The sequence below is a fragment of the Miscanthus floridulus genome, chromosome 2 (genome assembly GCF_019320115.1).
Source record: "Miscanthus floridulus cultivar M001 chromosome 2, ASM1932011v1, whole genome shotgun sequence".
Lineage (NCBI taxonomy): Eukaryota > Viridiplantae > Streptophyta > Magnoliopsida > Poales > Poaceae > Miscanthus > Miscanthus floridulus.
Window position 1 is genome coordinate 51,080,165 of NC_089581.1, and position 18,369 is coordinate 51,098,533.

At 43.7% G+C, this 18,369-nt stretch overlaps 3 protein-coding genes across 5 annotated transcripts; 2 read left to right on the forward strand and 1 right to left on the reverse strand.

Moving 5' to 3' along the window:
- The first annotated feature begins 1,897 nt into the window (after positions 1-1,897).
- On the forward strand, positions 1,898-4,795 carry LOC136538765 (rab GTPase-activating protein 22-like). The gene is made up of 5 exons (XM_066530722.1): positions 1,898-2,198; positions 2,280-2,415; positions 2,494-2,543; positions 2,999-3,052; positions 3,292-4,795. Exons 1-5 carry the CDS (start codon positions 2,050-2,052, stop codon positions 4,580-4,582), a joined length of 1,680 nt encoding a protein of 559 aa, XP_066386819.1. The 5' UTR covers positions 1,898-2,049; the 3' UTR covers positions 4,583-4,795.
- A 410-nt stretch (positions 4,796-5,205) lies between these two features.
- Positions 5,206-8,026, reverse strand: LOC136523770 (cytochrome b5-like). 2 transcript variants are annotated; one of them, XM_066517338.1, is made up of 5 exons: positions 7,856-8,026; positions 7,614-7,717; positions 6,388-6,546; positions 5,773-5,839; positions 5,206-5,682 (listed from the first exon to the last, which is right to left on the reverse strand). In XM_066517338.1, the coding sequence occupies exons 2-5, from the start codon at positions 7,698-7,700 to the stop codon at positions 5,435-5,437; spliced, it is 561 nt and encodes a 186-aa protein (XP_066373435.1). In that variant the 5' UTR covers positions 7,701-7,717; positions 7,856-8,026; the 3' UTR covers positions 5,206-5,434. The 2 variants fall into 2 exon arrangements, with proteins under 2 accessions (XP_066373435.1, XP_066373440.1); XM_066517343.1 differs by lacking the exon at positions 6,388-6,546 and having other exon boundaries at positions 7,856-8,013.
- Positions 8,027-8,507: 481 nt separating this feature from the next.
- On the forward strand, positions 8,508-14,226 carry LOC136523758 (protein HLB1-like). 2 transcript variants are annotated; one of them, XR_010776164.1, is made up of 15 exons: positions 8,508-9,095; positions 9,741-9,863; positions 9,979-10,048; positions 10,227-10,337; positions 10,579-10,662; positions 11,367-11,417; positions 11,951-11,980; positions 12,097-12,159; positions 12,269-12,334; positions 12,503-12,619; positions 12,721-12,756; positions 13,128-13,247; positions 13,384-13,554; positions 13,831-14,013; positions 14,142-14,226. XR_010776164.1 is itself a non-coding variant. In XM_066517330.1 (14 exons), exons 1-14 carry the CDS (start codon positions 8,785-8,787, stop codon positions 13,939-13,941), a joined length of 1,464 nt encoding a protein of 487 aa, XP_066373427.1. In that variant the 5' UTR covers positions 8,508-8,784; the 3' UTR covers positions 13,942-14,226. The 2 variants fall into 2 exon arrangements, 1 of the variants encoding a protein (XP_066373427.1); XM_066517330.1 differs by having other exon boundaries at positions 13,831-14,226.
- The last annotated feature ends 4,143 nt before the right edge of the window (positions 14,227-18,369 follow it).

The following is an 18,369-nucleotide window of genomic DNA, read 5'->3' on the forward strand; positions in this document are numbered from 1 at the left end:
ACACTACTAGGAGGAACCTATCTTATTCACATGCTAGATCCATGTGTTTGTTGTTTCCTTTAATTACCTAAGGCATGTTAGGTTTAGTCGAAGGACCTATGTACCCGTATTTGGTACATGTTCTCACATGCTATTTTATGTGCTTGTTGTTCGTTTCAATCACCTAAGGCATGTTAGGTTTAGTCGAGGACCTCTGTACCTAGTTTGGCACATGTTCTCACATGTCATCTCATGTGTTGTGTGTGTCGAATTATGTAATTCACTAGTTCATTATGTTTTATTTGCAGTACGTGAACTCGTTTCACTAACTCCGCAATATTAAACTAAATATTATGACCATAAATAATAAAAACAACAACACAATGAAAAGTCTAATACTAGGGCACATTAAACAACACAATGATAATAGAAGTACATGCCGCAAACTAAATAACGCAGTAAATAGCCTAAGTACGTCCATAATTAAAGTATAATACATGACAACACAATAAAAAGTCCAAGACTAGACAACATTGTTCATGAATAAACCATACAACTAGCAAGTCATAGAGACTACTGAGTGTAACGAGACCACTTTCCCTCCTTCAGGGCATCGGGATTCTCCTCCATCGCTGCTTTCGTTCGGCGAGCATGCTCAAGCTTCTTCTACACGCCTCCTTTCCTCCTCTTTCTTGTGCTCCTTTTCTGCAGCCACCTCTTTACATCTCCTCTCGATCAACTCCTTGTCCTCTGCCTCCCACCTCAAGAGTTTCTGCATCCATTCCTTGTCTTCCGTCTTGATTTCAGTGTTGATCCACTGCTCAAAATCACAGAGCGGTGGAGGGGTCTGCAATACATTCAAATGTTACACACCAAATAAACTATGCATGACTTCATATGATACAAAATAATTATTACACAACATTAATTTTCCACCATCTTGTTAATGCGACGATGACAAAGTGTAGGCTCAAAGATAAAATTAGCACACATCCAATCCCTCTGCCTATACGTGTCCTTTTCATCGAACTTCGCTGCTTTGCAAGGATCACCGCAAAAGCACATGGTCACTGGAACACCACTAGGCAGAGGCAATGGGTCGAAGGCATTTTTGGTCATCCGACCATAACTACAAATGAACCAATTTCATTTTAAGAACCGAAAGCAATGACTATTAAACCCTAAACCTAGGGTTTTCCATTTGTTGCACATAAATGAACCAATAATATAACACAATTGACAGAGATTACCTTGGTTTACTAGCTTTACCACGCATTGGTATCCTACCGTTACATAATACAAAAAATTAATAATCACTTCAAACAGTAAGTACTAACGTATTTAGGGTTGCAAAATATACGTAATATATACCAAACCAATGCGTAAAAATGAGGAGGGGAGAGAACATACCTTGCTCTCCAAGATCTATGGATCAAATCCAACTTTCCAAGGTTAAATTGCTCGATTCAAGAGATTGGGGGGTTTGGGGAGAGAAAAAACCCCGAGAACAAGGAAGAAGAAATGAAAGGAGCCTCGGCCAGGGAAACCTTGGCTTGGGTTTTGAATCCGAGGTCGGCGGCGAGATTCATGGCTCTGACCTACCTGCCACGTCAGCGCCACCTTGGCTGCCCTGCTGTTTTCGGCCAGGCATCTCGGCGCCAAGGTCTACGGCGTTGTAGGCCACGGCGCCGACCTCTAGAGTCCAAAGATCAGTTTACGTCGTCTAGGGGGTTAAACATAAATTTTCTTAAAAATAGTCAAATTGCAAAAAAAAAAAAAAAGGGTCCTGGTGAGTTGTGGGCTGGTGACGCCCGATCGAGACAGAAGACCACGACGTGTCGAAACCGACCTGCCCGTCCGTTAGCCCGTGAAGGCCACGAACGCGGCCCCGTCGGTGACGCACGGCACGCAGCCACGCACCGCTTCCTGGAAATCTCCGTGGTGCCACCCGACAGCAGAAAGGGAAAAGTAACCGGGAGGCCGGAATCTTTCGATCGAGGGCACCACCGGCGGCGGGGGTAGTAGCACAGGAGGGGGGCCGTGGAGCCATCCGGCGGGCATCTGCGCCCGATGTGGGCGTGGGGCTGCGTCGAGCGCGTGGCCGCGGGCCTCCTCGGCGGCCCCCTCGCCGGCGGCGGCCGCTGGAACACCGCCGTCGCCGTCGGGGTCACGGCCGCCGCGGGCCTCGCGCTCGTCGCCATAGTCGTCTCTTCCCGCAGGTCGGCCAGTCCCCGCTTCCACACCTTTTGGAATCGCTTATGCTTCTGCTTACGCCTGCCTCAAAGCGTGCTTCGATGCAGAGGCGGGCTCAAGTCTCCGTGGTGGCGGCGACGGAGGAAGGCGCCGCTTACGGCCCAGGAGTGGCGAGACCTGTTCACGCCGGAGGGAAAGCTTCAGGACGGCGGAGTGAAGCTTCTGAAGCAAGTTCGGAGCGGAGTAAGTTGCGTAACTCATGAATGATGCTGTTATGCGGCCTCTGAAGCTTTGAGGCTGATTGATGTGCTTCTCTGACAGGGGATGGAACCGAGTATCAGAGCGCAAGTCTGGCCGTTCCTTCTGGGAGTGTAAGTAATCTGGAGTGTTGATCACAGAACTGTTGTTGTCATGCTTGGATATGTACATTTAGATCCACAAGATACTTTGGAACAAGATATGTGTATGCTAATATCCTTTACTACTTTATAGGAAGAGAGATTATATTGTAATTGTAATAACATTAACCATGGTCCATGGAGATGGATGAGCCTGCATTTTAGGAAGACCTGTAGTCTATATCATCAAACTGAACTTAAGCAGTTATGGATTGTTAAATGGGCATGACAAAATTCGTGAATTTGCTTGCTAGCTGTACAAATGAACAAGTAATATTAGTTCTTTTTCTTTATTTTGCCACAACTCAACCAGATTTACAGTTATAGTAGGAAATAATGTGCAGTCAGATTTCATAAGCACTGTAGAATGCATGTGTGTGTATTCAGTATAATAGACTTGACTAATCTGGATTTGAACTCTCATACAGTTATAGCCTTGATAGTTCTGAAGCACAAAGAGATGTGGTTAAGGCCCAGAACAGGTACAATCTTCAGGATGTATATTTTATCTCTTTATCATACATCTGTTCTTCCTGTCTGAAAATGACTGAGTGAAGTTGATCAAAACATGTTTCCCATGGTCTTTCCACCGATGATATATGGCGGTGTATGTTTTTCTTATTTAGTTCAGGAATGTTGCCTGTTAAAGGACACTGAATTTTAGATGTTGTTTGTCCTGATTGGCTTAAGATGATGACACTCAGTGGCATATTTTCTGTAGGAAGGGATATCTGTTATTGAGGAAGCATTGCCTGCGTAAATCAGCATACAGCATGGAAGAGAGCAGGCAGTCAACTAAAACAGCTGAAGTCAACCATGAAGGGAGCAGTAGTTCTGAAAAAGGTGATGAATCTGGTTGTGTTAGTCCTGTTAAATCTGAAGAAGTTCCTGAAAGTCCTAGCATGGAAGAGGCTATAACTGAGGAAGGAAATCCAAGTCTCAGTGCAGAACAAGAAGTGCAGGATGACACTTCTGAAACAAAGCCAGAGCAGATGAAAGAAAATCAGTATTCATCTAGTTCTTCCGATGAGGAAGGGAGTGAAAAAAGTGCTGTGACTCATGTAGAAGCATCTCATAAGAACTTGGCCTCAGTTTGTGAGTCCTCATTTGAGGATGAACAAGAAAGTATCCCGAGATATTCGAACACAGGAGGAAATATGGATGATGTTGTGTTATCTAAGGCTGCCCGCCCTGTGAAGTCTGCACGGGCAATCGAGGATTTTGAGACATGGCAACGGATTATTCGTTTGGATGCAGTCCGTGCTAACGATGAATGGGTTTCCTACTCTCCATCCCAAGCTTCAGTTTCCAAGGAGAGGGCAATTGAATCTGCTAAAGCTGTTTTTCTCAAAGACTATGACCACTTAGAACCATATCGGATCCATCATGCGTCACGCCTTGTTGCTATTCTTGAGGCCTATGCAATCTATGACCAAGAAATTGGATATTGCCAGGGAATGAGTGACCTGCTTGCACCTCTCCTAGCTGTTCTAGAGGAAGATGACGAAGCCTTCTGGTGCTTTGCTGGTTTTATGAGGAAAGCCCGCCACAATTTTAGACTTGATGAAGTGGGTATACGCCGGCAACTCAATATGGTGGCTAGGATAATCAAATACAAGGACTTCCATCTCTACAGACATTTGGAGATGCTCCAAGCTGAAGACTGCTTTTTTGTTTACAGAATGGTGGTTGTGATGTTCCGGAGGGAGCTCACCTTCGAGCAGACCCTATGTCTCTGGGAGGTGATGTGGGCTGATCAGGCAGCAAACCGCGTTGAGATTGCAAAATCATCCTGGCGAAAATTGCAGTTGGGAGCACCTCCAACAGATGACCTGTTACTGTATGCAATTGCTGCTAGTGTGTTGCAGAAGCGGAAACTGATAATAGAAAGCTACAGCAGCATGGATGAGATCGTAAGGGAGTGTAACAGCATGGCTGGACAGCTGGACATTTGGAAGCTCCTGGACGACGCGCACGATCTAGTGGTGACCCTTCACAATAGGATTGAGTAGTGGTGGTCTTCGTTGCTTGCGCTATTTGTCACATTACCATACTTTCACTATACCCAATCTCTTTGTATGTTAAGTACGTACCGACAGTGAATAGAAGCGCGTTGATGGAGTTATCTAGGTAGCAATGACAGCAATTTTTTTGAACTGAGCATGCATACTGGACGTGGGCAAAGAGCCCCTTGAATCATATCATTGTCTACCATTCTGATGTATTGCAATCTGTTTTGTTTCTGTTGTACCCTCGTTACATACTGCATGTGATGGGGGTTCGGTGCAAATTGGTGGATCTGGTCTTCTTGGCTGTGTATTATCCAAACCTTTCGGCTATCGCTATCTGTATCTGGACTACGTACACGCAAAAAGTCAAACTTACCTGCTTTTGATCCCAGGTCCAAAACCACAGACCACAGCAATGGTACCATCCACGGCTGTATTGATCATCGAAGTTTGTTTTGTTATAATGGGGGGGGGGGGGGGGGGGGGGGGGGGGGGGGGAGGGGGGGACAGAATTATTTGCCAATTTTTTGGTCAAATCAAAAAGTACACCTTACGATAGAAGATGGTTAATGGTCTGGTTCTGTTTATTGCACCGTCCAAGCACGCACACACAAAACAAACATAACTGCAATAATCTGATATCAACTATCATGAAGAGTCAGAATCCATCTTATATGCCTCAGTTCATGGGGTCCTGGGAAAAGAGCACATTTGGATGTCCATAAATACAGAGTAGCATATGACCAATGAGATAACATCCACCTGACAAGTACACTGTAAGCAATTATTGAACTGTTTTCATCCCAACCATGACCATAAAACAGACTCCAAAGGCAAGTCTCTAAGAATAGTATACTATGATTTGGTGTACTGCCGTATACCAAATGCAAGGCCCAGGATCATAATGGGCACAAGGAACTGCAGGATCTTGATGAGGAGGTCATTATCCTTGTCTGTGTGGCTGGGCGCTTGCTGGGGGTGCACATAAGTACGTTTTGCTGGGATTGTTGAAGCATCTATCTGCCCGATGTGGTACTTCTCCATTATGTCCCTTGCGGAATCACTGTGGCCAATATCTTCAAAATCAGCCGTAGCATCTTTCCCTGGTTACATTCAAGAGTAGAGATCAGCTCAATATTTAAACGTCATGGTTCAAGGCTGTAACTATGAAGTACAATTGATGTATGGCTTACCAGTTACAGCTAGCAAAACCTCATCTCCACCAGGATGCTCATCCATAAACGGAGTGACGTCATACACCTGAAATGTTAATAGAAAGAGATGAGATGTTCCAGTCAAACACATATTGGAAAATAGATGGCAGAAAATTTCAATGATTTATTCCATTTTATATGAGATTACTAAAAGAACAAGGAACATACATTACAGACAGCAGAAGCATAGGTTTCAATGTTTCAACATCTTACACCACCACATCTACTTATAGTGTACCAATCTTAATTTATGCAAAAGGTGAAGAAACAAGCCAGCACAGTTCGTTAACTTATGTCAGGAAGCTCTGCGGATGTTTAAGTCTTGTAATAACACTACAAGGGCAAAAATAGTGGTTGACTTCAAAGTAAACTTAGGGCCAAAAATCCTACTTCCAAAAATAGCATGGCCATTAAGCATTAGCTACACCGAGAATAACAAAACATTTGTCACAAACAAATGGAAGGCAAGTTACTATTTTCTTTTTTTAATAAAAAATAATCAACTTCAGTGGAATTAGCACATGCTACGCATTTTTCCAGCAGAATGTTTGATGATAATGAAGGGCGGGCCTGGTGCAAGCGGTAGAGTCTTACCGCCTGTGACCAGAAGGTCTCGGGTTCGAGTCGCGGTCTCCTCGCATTGCACAGGCGAGGGTAAGGCTTGCCACTGACACCCTTCCCCAGACCCCGCACAGAGCAGGAGCTCTCTGCACTGGGTACGCCCTTTTTTTTAATGTTTGATGATAATAATAGCTTAAAGGATTTGTATATAGGAGAAAACAGGAAAAGAGTTAGAAAATTTCTGAATGGAAAGCATTGGATCTAAGAAAATATACTAATTCTAGAGTAACAACTTCTTACTTTTGTGGTGCAGCGGAAACCTATATAATATATGTGGTGCAGCGGAAACCTATATAATATGTGTGGTGCAGCGGAAACCTATATAATATATATGGGCATACTAGTACATCCAAGGGCATATAATTGAAAACAAAAAAAAATGACCCACATGTCGTAAGCACACCATTTATTTGGTCGGATATGAAAATATCAACCATGAATCATCATTTATGTAATTTATATTTCAGACTTTTTTGAGGAATTATATATTTTACCGAATCATTTTATTCTGCCACGAAAAAAAAAAAGCAGGATAAAAACAAACCATATTTTTGTCTGTTTTGTCATGCATTGTCATTTGAGGATACAGAAAGGTGCTCAGTTTAAAGCACTATCCTTGTGGTAAATTCTGAATATGCGATGCGAGTGGATTGTAATAAGCTTTTGTCCTATAATCATCCAAGCATACAGAGCAACATGAAGTTTATCTAAAGGCAGTTGCTCGTCCTCGATCGGATCAACCCAACTCATCATTGAACATGGAGTAGATCTAAAAGGCGGTTTCTGGACCTGGATTGAGTCACACACTGATGAATAACTACAACTGCTATTTGACAATCCAAAACATCTTTATCTTTAGTAGTACGCCTGTTTAGTTTCAGCAAATGAGCAAATCTGATTCGAGATAAATCCCAGCACAATTGATTCAATTCTGCTGCTGCAAGAAACCAAGCCTACCATCAATTATTTCTCCATAAAACCTTATCATGGAACAGAAAGCGTTGTAAGCTTTCCTTAGGCCGTAAAACCTTTGCAATCGAAGGGGAAACGAAAGGAATTACCATTCCACCAACAAGAACACCAAACAATTTCACAAAACCATATCCTATGAAACCACCAGAGGCATGCCACCAGCCATCCAAAATCCTATGTCACCACAAAGGGGAGCCGAGGATGGGAGGGGAGCAGAAAAACCGCACCTTGCCGGCGATGATGATCCAGCAGTCCTTGGTGACGTTATGCTTGGCGACTTCCTCGAACCCAAAGACCTTATTCTCGCCGGCCATGGCAGACTACTACGCACCTGAGACAAAAATCCCCCTCCGAAAGAGTTAGCCCTTCGCAGCAAAAATTCGGAAACCGCACTGGATCGAGCCATGGAGCGTTGAAGCGAAAGCAGTCGGCCTGCTAGTGGTTGGCCGATGGGCTTTGTTTGGCTCACCTGCGCTTCGCCTCAAGACGGAGGTGGAGGCCGTCGGGTAGGTCAGCGTGTGTCGCGCTCGCGAACGGGACGCGAAATCACGCGATCTGGACAGCTTCCGCCCTCGGTGGCGCCGGCATGGCGGCATTTGAGCCCAGTGCGCCCCATCCCATTCCCCTAGACCCCACCGCACGCCGCGGCCGGTGGCGTTCCCAAAATGCCCCTCGAGAGCTAGCTGCTTTTTTTAGCCTCCCCTCTAGGTACAGCTGTAGTATATAGAGTTTACTATTTATTTAGCCGATCTGGGTTGCCACTGTACACCTTGTTTGTTGATGCTAAAATTTGATTTATGCTGAAATATTATGAGAAAAATAATGTTTTATTGATGAAAAGTAGTTCTAAATAAGTTCAAACGAACAGGACGATAGTTTGTTATAATGCTTGAAGCTCTTGCAGCACCAAGGCTCGGTGATTATGCATTAGTGGATTTTTTTTCTATAAAATTTCTGCCAAGTGAGATCCTGATTCGGTCAAAATTCTGTGCTTATTGCTCCATTGTGGCCGAATCTGGAATATCATAGTTGATACTTCAAAGTGGCTCGGCTGTGTATAAAACTATGCTATAAATATTGGGTTTAGGATCCATAAATTCTATGGCTTAGCCAGCTGCTGGACAGGGCCTTTTTTTTCCATCCCGTGTTGGACCTCCAGGCCCGGCTCGGCCCATAGTACCATGAGAGGCTGTTACTGCGTCGACACGTAAGCTTTCCCCCTCCCCTCCGCTGACGCGACGCCCACCTCGGCCCGCGCTGGTTTCCGTTCGCGCAGTGACTGACCACGCGGCCGTGCGGGCGCGAGACGAGACGAGACCAGTGACCACCACGCGCTCGCGGCTCCCGGCTCCGCTCCCAGATCCCGCCGCGCGCGCGAGCGAGCCCCGAGGAGTGACCATGGAGGAGCCCACGGAGACCAGGCCAGCCGGTGCGGAGGATCTCGCGAACGGCGCGCGAGAGCCGGAGGGGCCTCCGCCGGAGGTTGAGGAGGAGGAAGTGGAGGAGGAGCCGCCGCGATCGGCGACGGCGAAGCAGGAGGAGGCGAAGGCGGCGCTGGGGTCGGAGGGATCCCGTCCGTTCACCATGCGGGAACTCCTCGGCGAGCTCAAGGAGGACGGCGAGACGGCGGCCGGCGGCAGCAGCGTGAGATCTGCGTTCGGCGATGGGAACGGGGTCGGATCCGCTGATGCCGAGGGCTCGTCCTACAGGTTTGTGCTTATTCGCGTCATTTAGATCTCACTCCATGTACTGGATCACTGTGGCTTGGTTAGGTTTGTGGCATTGCGTTTTTTAGCCGTACACTTTGGACTTCGCGTCGGATCTGCGTTGGCTACGTGAATTTTGCGTTGGCTACGTGAATTAAGCAGCTGCTGCTTAATTTTGGTGCTTTAGCTGCTGCCTTAGTGGAGTTGTATTGTCATATTTGAGCTGCGAATGCTGGTTGCATTAGAATGCTTATGTGCAAGCACAATTGTTACCATGGATTGTGGTATTTTTGTGATCTTTCTTCAACAAAGCAAAATTGGTGTTAATGCGAACCTACTACAGCTCATCTTCTGGTAGGGTAGGATTGTTATATTATTAGGTATATGGATATGGAAGCATCTTTCTTCTTATGAAAAGCTGTGAACAATTTCTCCTTCCGTTATAACGAATAATGGGTATCAGATGGTTGTTACCTTTTAATAAATGCATTAATCATTATATCTGCTTAAATTCTGTAATTTTGTATACGGTTAGTTCACAGCTGCTGCAACGTTACTAGTTCACATTTATTTGTATTGGCTTATGCACAAATTCCTAATGAAATGGTTCAAACAGTAAGTTTTATTGATTTCTTCAATTTATTTCAGCCAAGATAGCACACAACAGTCTTCATCCCACCATGATGTAGCGATGGACTTGATAAATAGTGTAACTGGAGTTGACGAGGAAGGACGTTCTCGCCAAAGGATTCTTTCTTTTGCTGCCAAAAGGTTTGCTTAGCTTGCCTGATTAAATTTTGTTTTTTATTGCTACAATTAGCTTGCATATTTTGTAGTTCTCTCTGTAATTAGTTGTTGCTGCCAAGTTTAAAGTTCTGTTATGCAGGTATGTAAATGCAATTGAAAGAAATCCTGATGACCCTGATGCATATTATAATTGGGCTCTTGTCCTCCAGGTACACATCTACATTCCTTTTATACCTCCCTTTTTTTGTGATGGTCTTTTATATGTGTTAATATATAGTGAACGCATAGCTGCTGTTGTTTATAGCATGCATGTTACATATGCGCTGCAAAATTGTTATTTATATTTCAGGCAAGTTTTTATCTTATTCTTTTGAAATATTATTTCAGGAGAGTGCAGACAATGTGGATCCCAATTCTAGTTCCTCTAAAGATGCATTGCTTGAGGAGGCTTGCAAAAAGTATGCTGAAGCTACCCGACTTTGTCCAACTCTTTATGATGTAAGTTCCTCACTTCTTATGTTTGATCAGAATAGTTCAAATTTACAGAAGGTTTTTCAGTGCTTTTTGGCCCTTTCGGAAAAAAGAATAAAAAACATCACAATCACACTTTTCAAATAGTCTACAAAAAGCATCACATCTAAGAATATGACTTCATGGTTCTAACGTATAGTGCTCAATGTTGATCATTCTAATTGTCTCAGATATCTTGATGCTCCTTTGACACATTCTCTTTTTTTAGGCATATTATAACTGGGCTATTGCTATTGCTGATCGGGCTAAAATGCGAGGTCGGACAAAAGAAGCCGAAGAACTCTGGAAGCAGGTTTAGTGAGATGTCTCACATACATCTATAAGCTTGTTTATGTTGAACACCAAATTATTATTATGCGAGTAATGCAAGTAAATCAGGTTTGGTCAAATATTGAATCTTGTTTTGGTTTCCTTGTGGTGCCTGTTCTCTGCAGGCCATCAATTATGTTATTTATATGATAAAAAACTGTGCCACTTTTCACTCAAATTGTGGGTTTGTGTTTTTTTTTTTTGAATAAACATGAGCTCACAATATATGTTGCACATATTAAGTTGTTCTTGTCCTATCTATTAAGATATATAATACTTCACTGTCTATTTCGTGAATTTGGATGGATAAATAAGAGCTCACAAGTTATCCAATAGCAAATCATGTAGCAAGCAGCATGTTTCGTCACCGTTTTTTTTTTTCTTCAAAAAATTCCCTGATAGCTGGTGAACTTTTTGTGCTATGTGATGACACTATTTCTTATCTTTTCTTGAAAACCTTGGTGCATCCAACTCTGCTCAATGTTTAATTTCATCAAGAATTTCAAATTTTAACCTTAGCATCTGGGGGAACAATAAATCCCAAGGGGTTTGAACAATCCACATCTCCGTTCCTTGCCATTAAGCTGAAAAGTTACCATGTTTTTTTTGCCAAACATACTAATGTTGTTTTAAGTATATGATTAAATTTGATTGCATCCGTTATTTACGCTTTTCTTTCTTTGGCAGGCAATACTGAATTATGAGAAGGCTGTCCAGCTTAATTGGAATAGCCCACAGGTTAGCGTTAAATCCTTATATTTATCTTGAGTTCTTGAGTGCAGATTATATGATAAAATAAAAAGATAAAAGGCTCCAATTTGAGTTAAGTGGACGATTGATGTGCGCATATAACTGATATGAAGACCATCATGGTTCAGTAGAGTTTCGTTTAGTAATGTTGCGCACATGTTTAAACAATAAGAATAAGAATGCCATCCTTTTGTAGTGATAGCTGTTTTTTTTTGTTCTAATTTATCAATTAAAGAAAGAAAAAACTTGTTGCTGGTCAAGAAACAGAGCTTGCCATGGCTTATCCTTATTGTTTAAATTCCTGTGATCTTTCGTTACCGAAATTCTTTATAAACTAATCTAAAGAAATATTTTTTATGAAAGGATCTTGTTTTTTCGGGTCCATTTCTCTACACCAGCATTTGACCAAATCCATGAAAATGAGATGATCTGATATCACTTCAACTTGAAACTTCTAATCTTGAATTTTTATTAATAGCCAGTGTTGCTGCTTTCTTAATTGCCTTTCTTTTCGATTGCAGGCTCTCAATAACTGGGGTCTTGGGCTACAGGTACATCTCATCAATTTTATTTTCTTAACCTTCTTCCCTGAAGTTTGGTTAACTATTTGCTCTTGAGCTGCACCTGCCTGTGCTAGCAGTTTATTGAGTATGAATTTGCAATGCAGGAGCTGAGTGCAATTGTTCCTGCCCGGGATAAACAGACCATAATAAAAACAGCTATAAGAAAGGTAGATACAATATCCCATTACTGTGCCTAGGAATTATTTTTTATGGTATTGCTTAGTAAAAATTATCTCTTTGATGAACCACTGACACCCGTTTCTACTATATTTGTAGTTCCGTGCTGCAATTCAGCTGCAATTTGATTTCCATCGGGCAATATACAACCTCGGAACTGTCTTGGTGTGCTTCCTGCCTCATAACTTACCTGTTGAATGATATATACTTTTCTTAGACTAAAATAATGAGTTTGTTTTAGTATATTATGTATAAATTTCTAATAGATTTTATAACTTCTACAGTTTAAGTTCCATGACAATGACACACACATTTTATTTTATAATGCTGCAGTATGGTTTAGCTGAGGATACCATGAGGTCTGGGAAGCCAGATGTCTCCCCTAATGAGCTTTACAGTCAGTCTGCTATCTATGTTGCAGCTGCTCATGCTCTGAAGCCAAATTACTCGGTATCTATATGCATCTTTTACTCTCTACCTATGCCTTGGACCTTTCCCTTTTTTTCCTGCAAACTTCCTTGGTTGACAGTGTGATCTTTTGTCAAATGCAGGTCTATCGCAGTGCTTTGCGATTAGTCCGCTCAATGGTATAAATTCATTTTTTTCTGTTTCTAATGAACTGTGTTAGTTTATTCTGTTTGATATTGTTACCTAATAGTATTGGACCTTATTGTTGAAAGCTACCTAGTAATAATGAAAGGTTCATGTAGCTGGGATATGATAGCTGCTTTTCAGTTCAGTTATCCATGTGTATGTTGAACTCTTTTGCAACCCATTTCTTGAGGGAAAAGAACTGACAATCCTCAAGGTCTTCAAACCTTACTAATTTTTGTTTCTCTGAATGATAGAGTGTCCTGGTCTTCTTTTTAGCACATTTTCCTGTTCTTTAGATGTTCTCTTGTCTAATTCTTCATTATGGCAGTGTTCTTCTGTTCTTATTGCATCTTATACCATGCAGTTACCCCTGCCATATCTCAAAGTGGGGTATTTGACTGCTCCTCCAGCTAACAATGCCATTGCCCCACACAAAGATTGGGAGAGATCACAGTTCATTTTGAATCATGAGGGACTCCAGCAGGTATTTTGCCAATGTTAATCATTTTCATTTTGCATACTTATCTCCATTGATACTCTGTTTAGATTGAAGTTACTGGTGTTTCCAATGTCTTTTGTCATGGCCTTATCCAACTGACTAGTGTTGCTGTGAATTATAGGCTGATGCTTCTGACCAGCCTCCATCACAATCCCTTGGGCATTTGGACAGGGACAGAAAACCTGTCAGAATAAACGTTGCAGATATTGTTTCAGTATCAGCATGTGCTGATTTAACTTTACCAAGTGGTGCTGGCCTCTGTATAGAAACTATTCATGGTCCTACATTCTTGGTATGTGCCTGCCAGTTTATTGTTACAGCTCGTTTGTTCATCTTTTTCGATATTATTTTGTTCCATTGAAATGGATAACATTTCTTCAGTATCTAGACATAGGTTACACTTTTAAATCTGCTTGTTCTTCAATAAATTGACTGAACAGTCAACCCTTTTGAATTTAATGGGCAGCAAATGTGGTGCAATGCCCTATATAGCTAATTTGATTACCGCTAGCGAAAATAAATGGTGTGGAGTACATAATTCAACCCATTCTTCTCTCGCCCCTGACAGGTTGCCGATAGTTGGGAGGCTCTTGACGGTTGGCTAGACGCCATACGCCTTGTCTACACTATTTTTGCAAGAGGAAAGAGCGATGTACTTGCCGGTATTATTACTGGTTAAATGGCTTGCTGCAAATGCAAAACTGTCACTGGAGAGGCGCAAAGTTTTGGAGATTCTGCAGCAACCTTATCAGTTAAATGCCCCCTTTGATTTATTACGTGATTTATTACGTCTCCCGTCTGTGATGTCAGTTTTCCTAGATGTAGGGTATATCATATATATTCATTTGTAACTCGTACTTTCCACTGATTTGGTGATAGGTCCATTTTCCTTTGTAAAAGTGGCCGTGTTACTATATTGTGCATTCACAGCAGATGTATCGGACATTCTTAAGTTTGTGATTTATGTTCTCTGTAACAATGTATCAAGGCACGATGGTGTATGCTTAAATTTACTGCTGGGAGGCTCTCGCCCTGCTGGGCTGCAGGCCGTCCGATATGTATCAAGCCGACAGATCTGGAGATGCCATCAAATCGGGTGAAGGCGTGAAGCTACCGTCGGAGCATGGAGCTGGAGCATGTCGAGGAACCGGAGAGGGAAGGAACAAAGAAATACTCCCACCAATCTAAATTATAAAGATATTTTAGCTTTTCTAGATATATAGTTTTTGTTGTACATTAGATATACATCATGTCTAAAATATACTATAGAAGTACTGTATCTAGAAAAGCTAAAACGTCTTATAATTTAGAATGGAAAGAGTAGAAAACTTAGCCATCGCACAAAGCCTACAAATGAATCCAATGTGTGACTGCTTAGATATACATCATGTCTAGCTCATTTGGGGCTCTCTTGGACCCCTAGTTCTACACATATTGAGAGACTTTCTGAAGGGTTCGAGGACATTAAGTCAAGAGGAGGGCTTAAGAGTGATCTTTTTGTGCGTCCATTTGCTCTTGACTTGGATTTGATCAAGTGGCAGTTAAAGACTTATCACTCTTGGTGTTTGCTAGGTGACCTTTCCGGAGTACTTGTTGGGAGGCTCCTAGAGTTGTGCTTGGTTTGAGACCCACCAATCTAGAGTGGAGAATAGGTATTACTGGTGGAACTTGAGCCCAACCGAAGCAAAAGAGCATAGCCATTAGTTGGTGCTCCAATGTGGATTAGGCCAGTGGTGGTGGTTTGAGCGACGAGCAAGGTTAGTGTCGGGGGCAAAGGATCACCTCATTTTCCTTCTCCGATTTGGATTAGGGAGAGTAAGGGGCGGAGTGGCGAGGGTGGGTGTCGTGGCTGGCCAGCAGGCGCTGCTAGCTGAGGGCAGTGGGCAAGGCCAACTATTGCGGGATGGCGGGGATAAAGAGTCACCTAGCCTTTCCCCTCTAATTTGGATTAGTGGAGGATAGGGATAGAGCAACGGGACGCCACAGGCCGGTGGCGGTGGGCGTGGTTGGTGGTGGCGCGGCAGCACAGTGAGAAGAAGGCATTGAAGGGGGTAGAGGATTAATTGTCACCACGCGAATCAGACTTTATGCCCTGTTCGTGTGATCTTGAGATGTGAGGGATTGAAGGGGGTGTAGGAGGATTTTGACTCATAGGGGATTGAATCCCTCTCAATCCGTTCCAACCCCTCTGAGTTTGGGATCAAACGAAAGAGTTGTACTCGGCAGACAACAAACCTTTGCAAATGTGCATGTGGTAGCCCATTAGCTTATCTAGCTGCAAATGATTGTCCGGCCCATATGTTTACCTTTCGCTCAGGATCTGCGGCCTTGTCGTCTGTACACGGCACGGAATTGCAATATACTGGTGTGTGGATGCTAAGAACCACGAAAGCGGTCGATCCAAAGATGGTACGGCATATATCTCAATGCATTCGTCATCGATTCAATCATGCACATTATCCATACATATGGTAATCCTTATTATGCATCGTTTACCAGTCCAGGTTAACTCTGCCGCAGGTTGCTTTCATATAATCACAATGTAACAGCTTTACAGGTTCCACCGTTGCAATATGGACATGGTTATTGTTGCCGAAGTCGCACGTTGATGAGACCTAATAGGAACTTCCCATCAATCGATGACAGTTATCTTAAATAAACAGCCTGTTCGGCAGACTGTATCTATCTATATCTAGCTCAATATTTTTCTATCACACCAACTTCAGCCGATGCCTACGGACGCTTGATAGCGACGTAAAGCAAAGTGCAAAGTCCGTATATATTCAGACCAGTCGTTGTAGGATGGAGAGATTGGTAGGCTGCTTACATGGCCCATCGCATGCAGGATTCTTGTGACTGGTACGCTGCTTTGGTGCTCGTGCCAGGCCAGCCGCATGCACGAGGCGTTGTCGAGCCAGGCTCGGTAGGAACGCGGGGAGACTTCGTTTCTTCGGAGCCAGGCCCGCGTCGTGCGTGCGCGCGTCCCCGGTGCCGATTTTCCTGGCTGTGGCCCTCTGCGTGGATACGGCGCTATTGCCAACCAAACAAAATCTCCTGTGAGCCAAGCCGGGTGCCAACAATCAACACCAATCACACCCCCAAACGAGATGGCTGCATGCACAAGACCAGGCTGCCCTGCGCCTGGCTCTCAGATACGGGACAGGTTGGCCCCAAACGAGAACCAATCACGCCCATAGCATACAAAATTCAGAAGAAAAAATAGTACTAGCTAGTTGCTATGCCCAGCTGGCCAGCTCTATGAGCGTGTCTCCTGGTAGCAGCTGCCTAGCTAGTGCGTTGCGTGGCCGTAAGAGGTTGTGTGGCAGGTTAATAACAAGCTGGCTGACCCTGACCGCGGTGTGGATTGAGGAACCCTCTCTGTTGCAAGTTGTGCATGCAAAGACGAAGCTAGCTACGCAGCCAACCAAAAGCTCTCGAGGGGTCTGCCTTTATTTTCAACTAAAGACTAGACTAGTGCCAAATCTTCCAACAAAATATTTGATCACGTTCCATTTGCGTGTCAAAAATGCTCACCACCATGCTAGCAGTCGTAAGCAGACACTGTCACTGTAGACGAGATGTTGATATTGCGCCCATCGATATTTTTCTGTGCCTCTCTGATGATTATTCATCGACGATGAGACACGATCACACAGACGCGTGGGGAGTCACGCAATGCATGCGAGGCCGTGACGACGGGCCGTCGATGTTCTACATGCGACTTGTGAGACGACAGGCCACGAATGTCCATGCATATTCTCTTCCGGGTCATAAGAACCATGCTGAACAAATGAGCCGCTGCATGCTTCCAAATCTCCTCCTGTTTGTTCAGCTTGCATTGGTCACCCATTTTTTTCCCCAACTGTTATCACGATGACAGTGATGTGATACGTGTTAACGCACGCTATCATCATCATTACTATCATCACGAAAGCGATAACGCGAGACGTCAGTTCATGCGTCTGCAATGTCATAGTGGCAGCGAAAGCATCGAAGTGACCCGAGCAAGGAATTCTAATTTTGGTTCGTCCGGAGACAAAACACACACTTTGTTTTACACTCCACTTGATCCCGCGTGGAACGTACAAGTATGGCTGAGCTATACATATATGACTAAAGAGAAGGGCGGGTCTGGTGCAAGCGGTAGAGTTTTAACGCCTGTGACCGGAAGGTTCCGGGTTTGAGTCGCGGTCTCCTCGCATTGCACAAGCGAGGATAAGGCTTGCCACTGACACTCTTCCCTAGACCCCACACATAACGGGAGCTCTCTGCACTGGGTACGCCATTTATATATATTACTAAAGAAAATCCTTGAGATCGTAGGATAGGAGCAGCTAGTAGACGACGTACTAGGCGGAATCAGAGACAAAACTAAGGGGGGTCAAGATGAAGGTAAAGCTTGGCCGGCTCAAGAACTCATTTCCTTTGAGATACCTATTTCTACAACGGCTAAAGCAGGGTTATTTAAGAAAACTTCAGACCATAGGGGGGCCTCCCCCCCCCCCCCCCCCCTCCCCCCACCCCCCACACACACACATCAGGTGCTTATCCTAGATCGACATTCAGCCTATTCGTTTCGGATGAAACGATCGTGGATTATTATTGTTGGCTGGTTTGGTGTGAGAGAAAAATACTCTGACATATAATCCACGATCGTTTACGACCAAACGAACATGTTGATTGTTGATGGCAGTCATGCATACATATTTCTGTGCTAGCAAGGTACTCAGATTTGAATGCAATGTTGCTTTTCGCTTCATCTGGATCAGCGTGTTCGCTGGTTGGTGCTGGTGCTGGTTTGGGCTGGTTGGTGCTGGTTTTTTGTGAGAGAAAAACACTGTTGGCTGGTTGAATAAGCCTGACTGAAACTAACAAGCGAACAGGGTGATCATCACGAAAGCAACAGGCAACATTAGGGGAAGACTGCATTGTCTGCACCTGCGTCCCTATCCTCCTACTTCCTCAAATAAAAAATGATTTTAAAATATTTATTAATTGGGAAACTAATAAAGTTTAACCAATGTGGCTTGTCGTAAACGATCGTAAATTTTCAGCCAGAACAGTATTTTTCTCTCACACAAACCAGCCAGCAGTACTTCTTCACGAA

Coding starts and splice junctions, on each gene's coding strand:
- LOC136538765 (XM_066530722.1), top strand. CDS start 2,050: ATGTGGGCGTGGGGCTGCGTCGAGCGCGTGGCCGCGGGCCTCCTCGGC. Junction 2,416..2,493: donor TGAAGCAAGTTCGGAGCGGA/GTAAGTTGCGTA, acceptor CTTCTCTGACAG/GGGATGGAACCGAGTATCAG. Junction 3,053..3,291: donor GTGGTTAAGGCCCAGAACAG/GTACAATCTTCA, acceptor TATTTTCTGTAG/GAAGGGATATCTGTTATTGA.
- LOC136523770 (XM_066517338.1), bottom strand. CDS start 7,700: ATGGCCGGCGAGAATAAGGTCTTTGGGTTCGAGGAAGTCGCCAAGCAT. Junction 6,547..7,613: donor GGATCATCATCGCCGGCAAG/GTGCGGTTTTTC, acceptor AAATCCTTTAAG/CTATTATTATCATCAAACAT. Junction 5,683..5,772: donor GGTTTTGCTAGCTGTAACTG/GTAAGCCATACA, acceptor GAATGTAACCAG/GGAAAGATGCTACGGCTGAT.
- LOC136523758 (XM_066517330.1), top strand. CDS start 8,785: ATGGAGGAGCCCACGGAGACCAGGCCAGCCGGTGCGGAGGATCTCGCG. Junction 12,160..12,268: donor TAAAAACAGCTATAAGAAAG/GTAGATACAATA, acceptor CTATATTTGTAG/TTCCGTGCTGCAATTCAGCT. Junction 13,248..13,383: donor ATCATGAGGGACTCCAGCAG/GTATTTTGCCAA, acceptor TGTGAATTATAG/GCTGATGCTTCTGACCAGCC.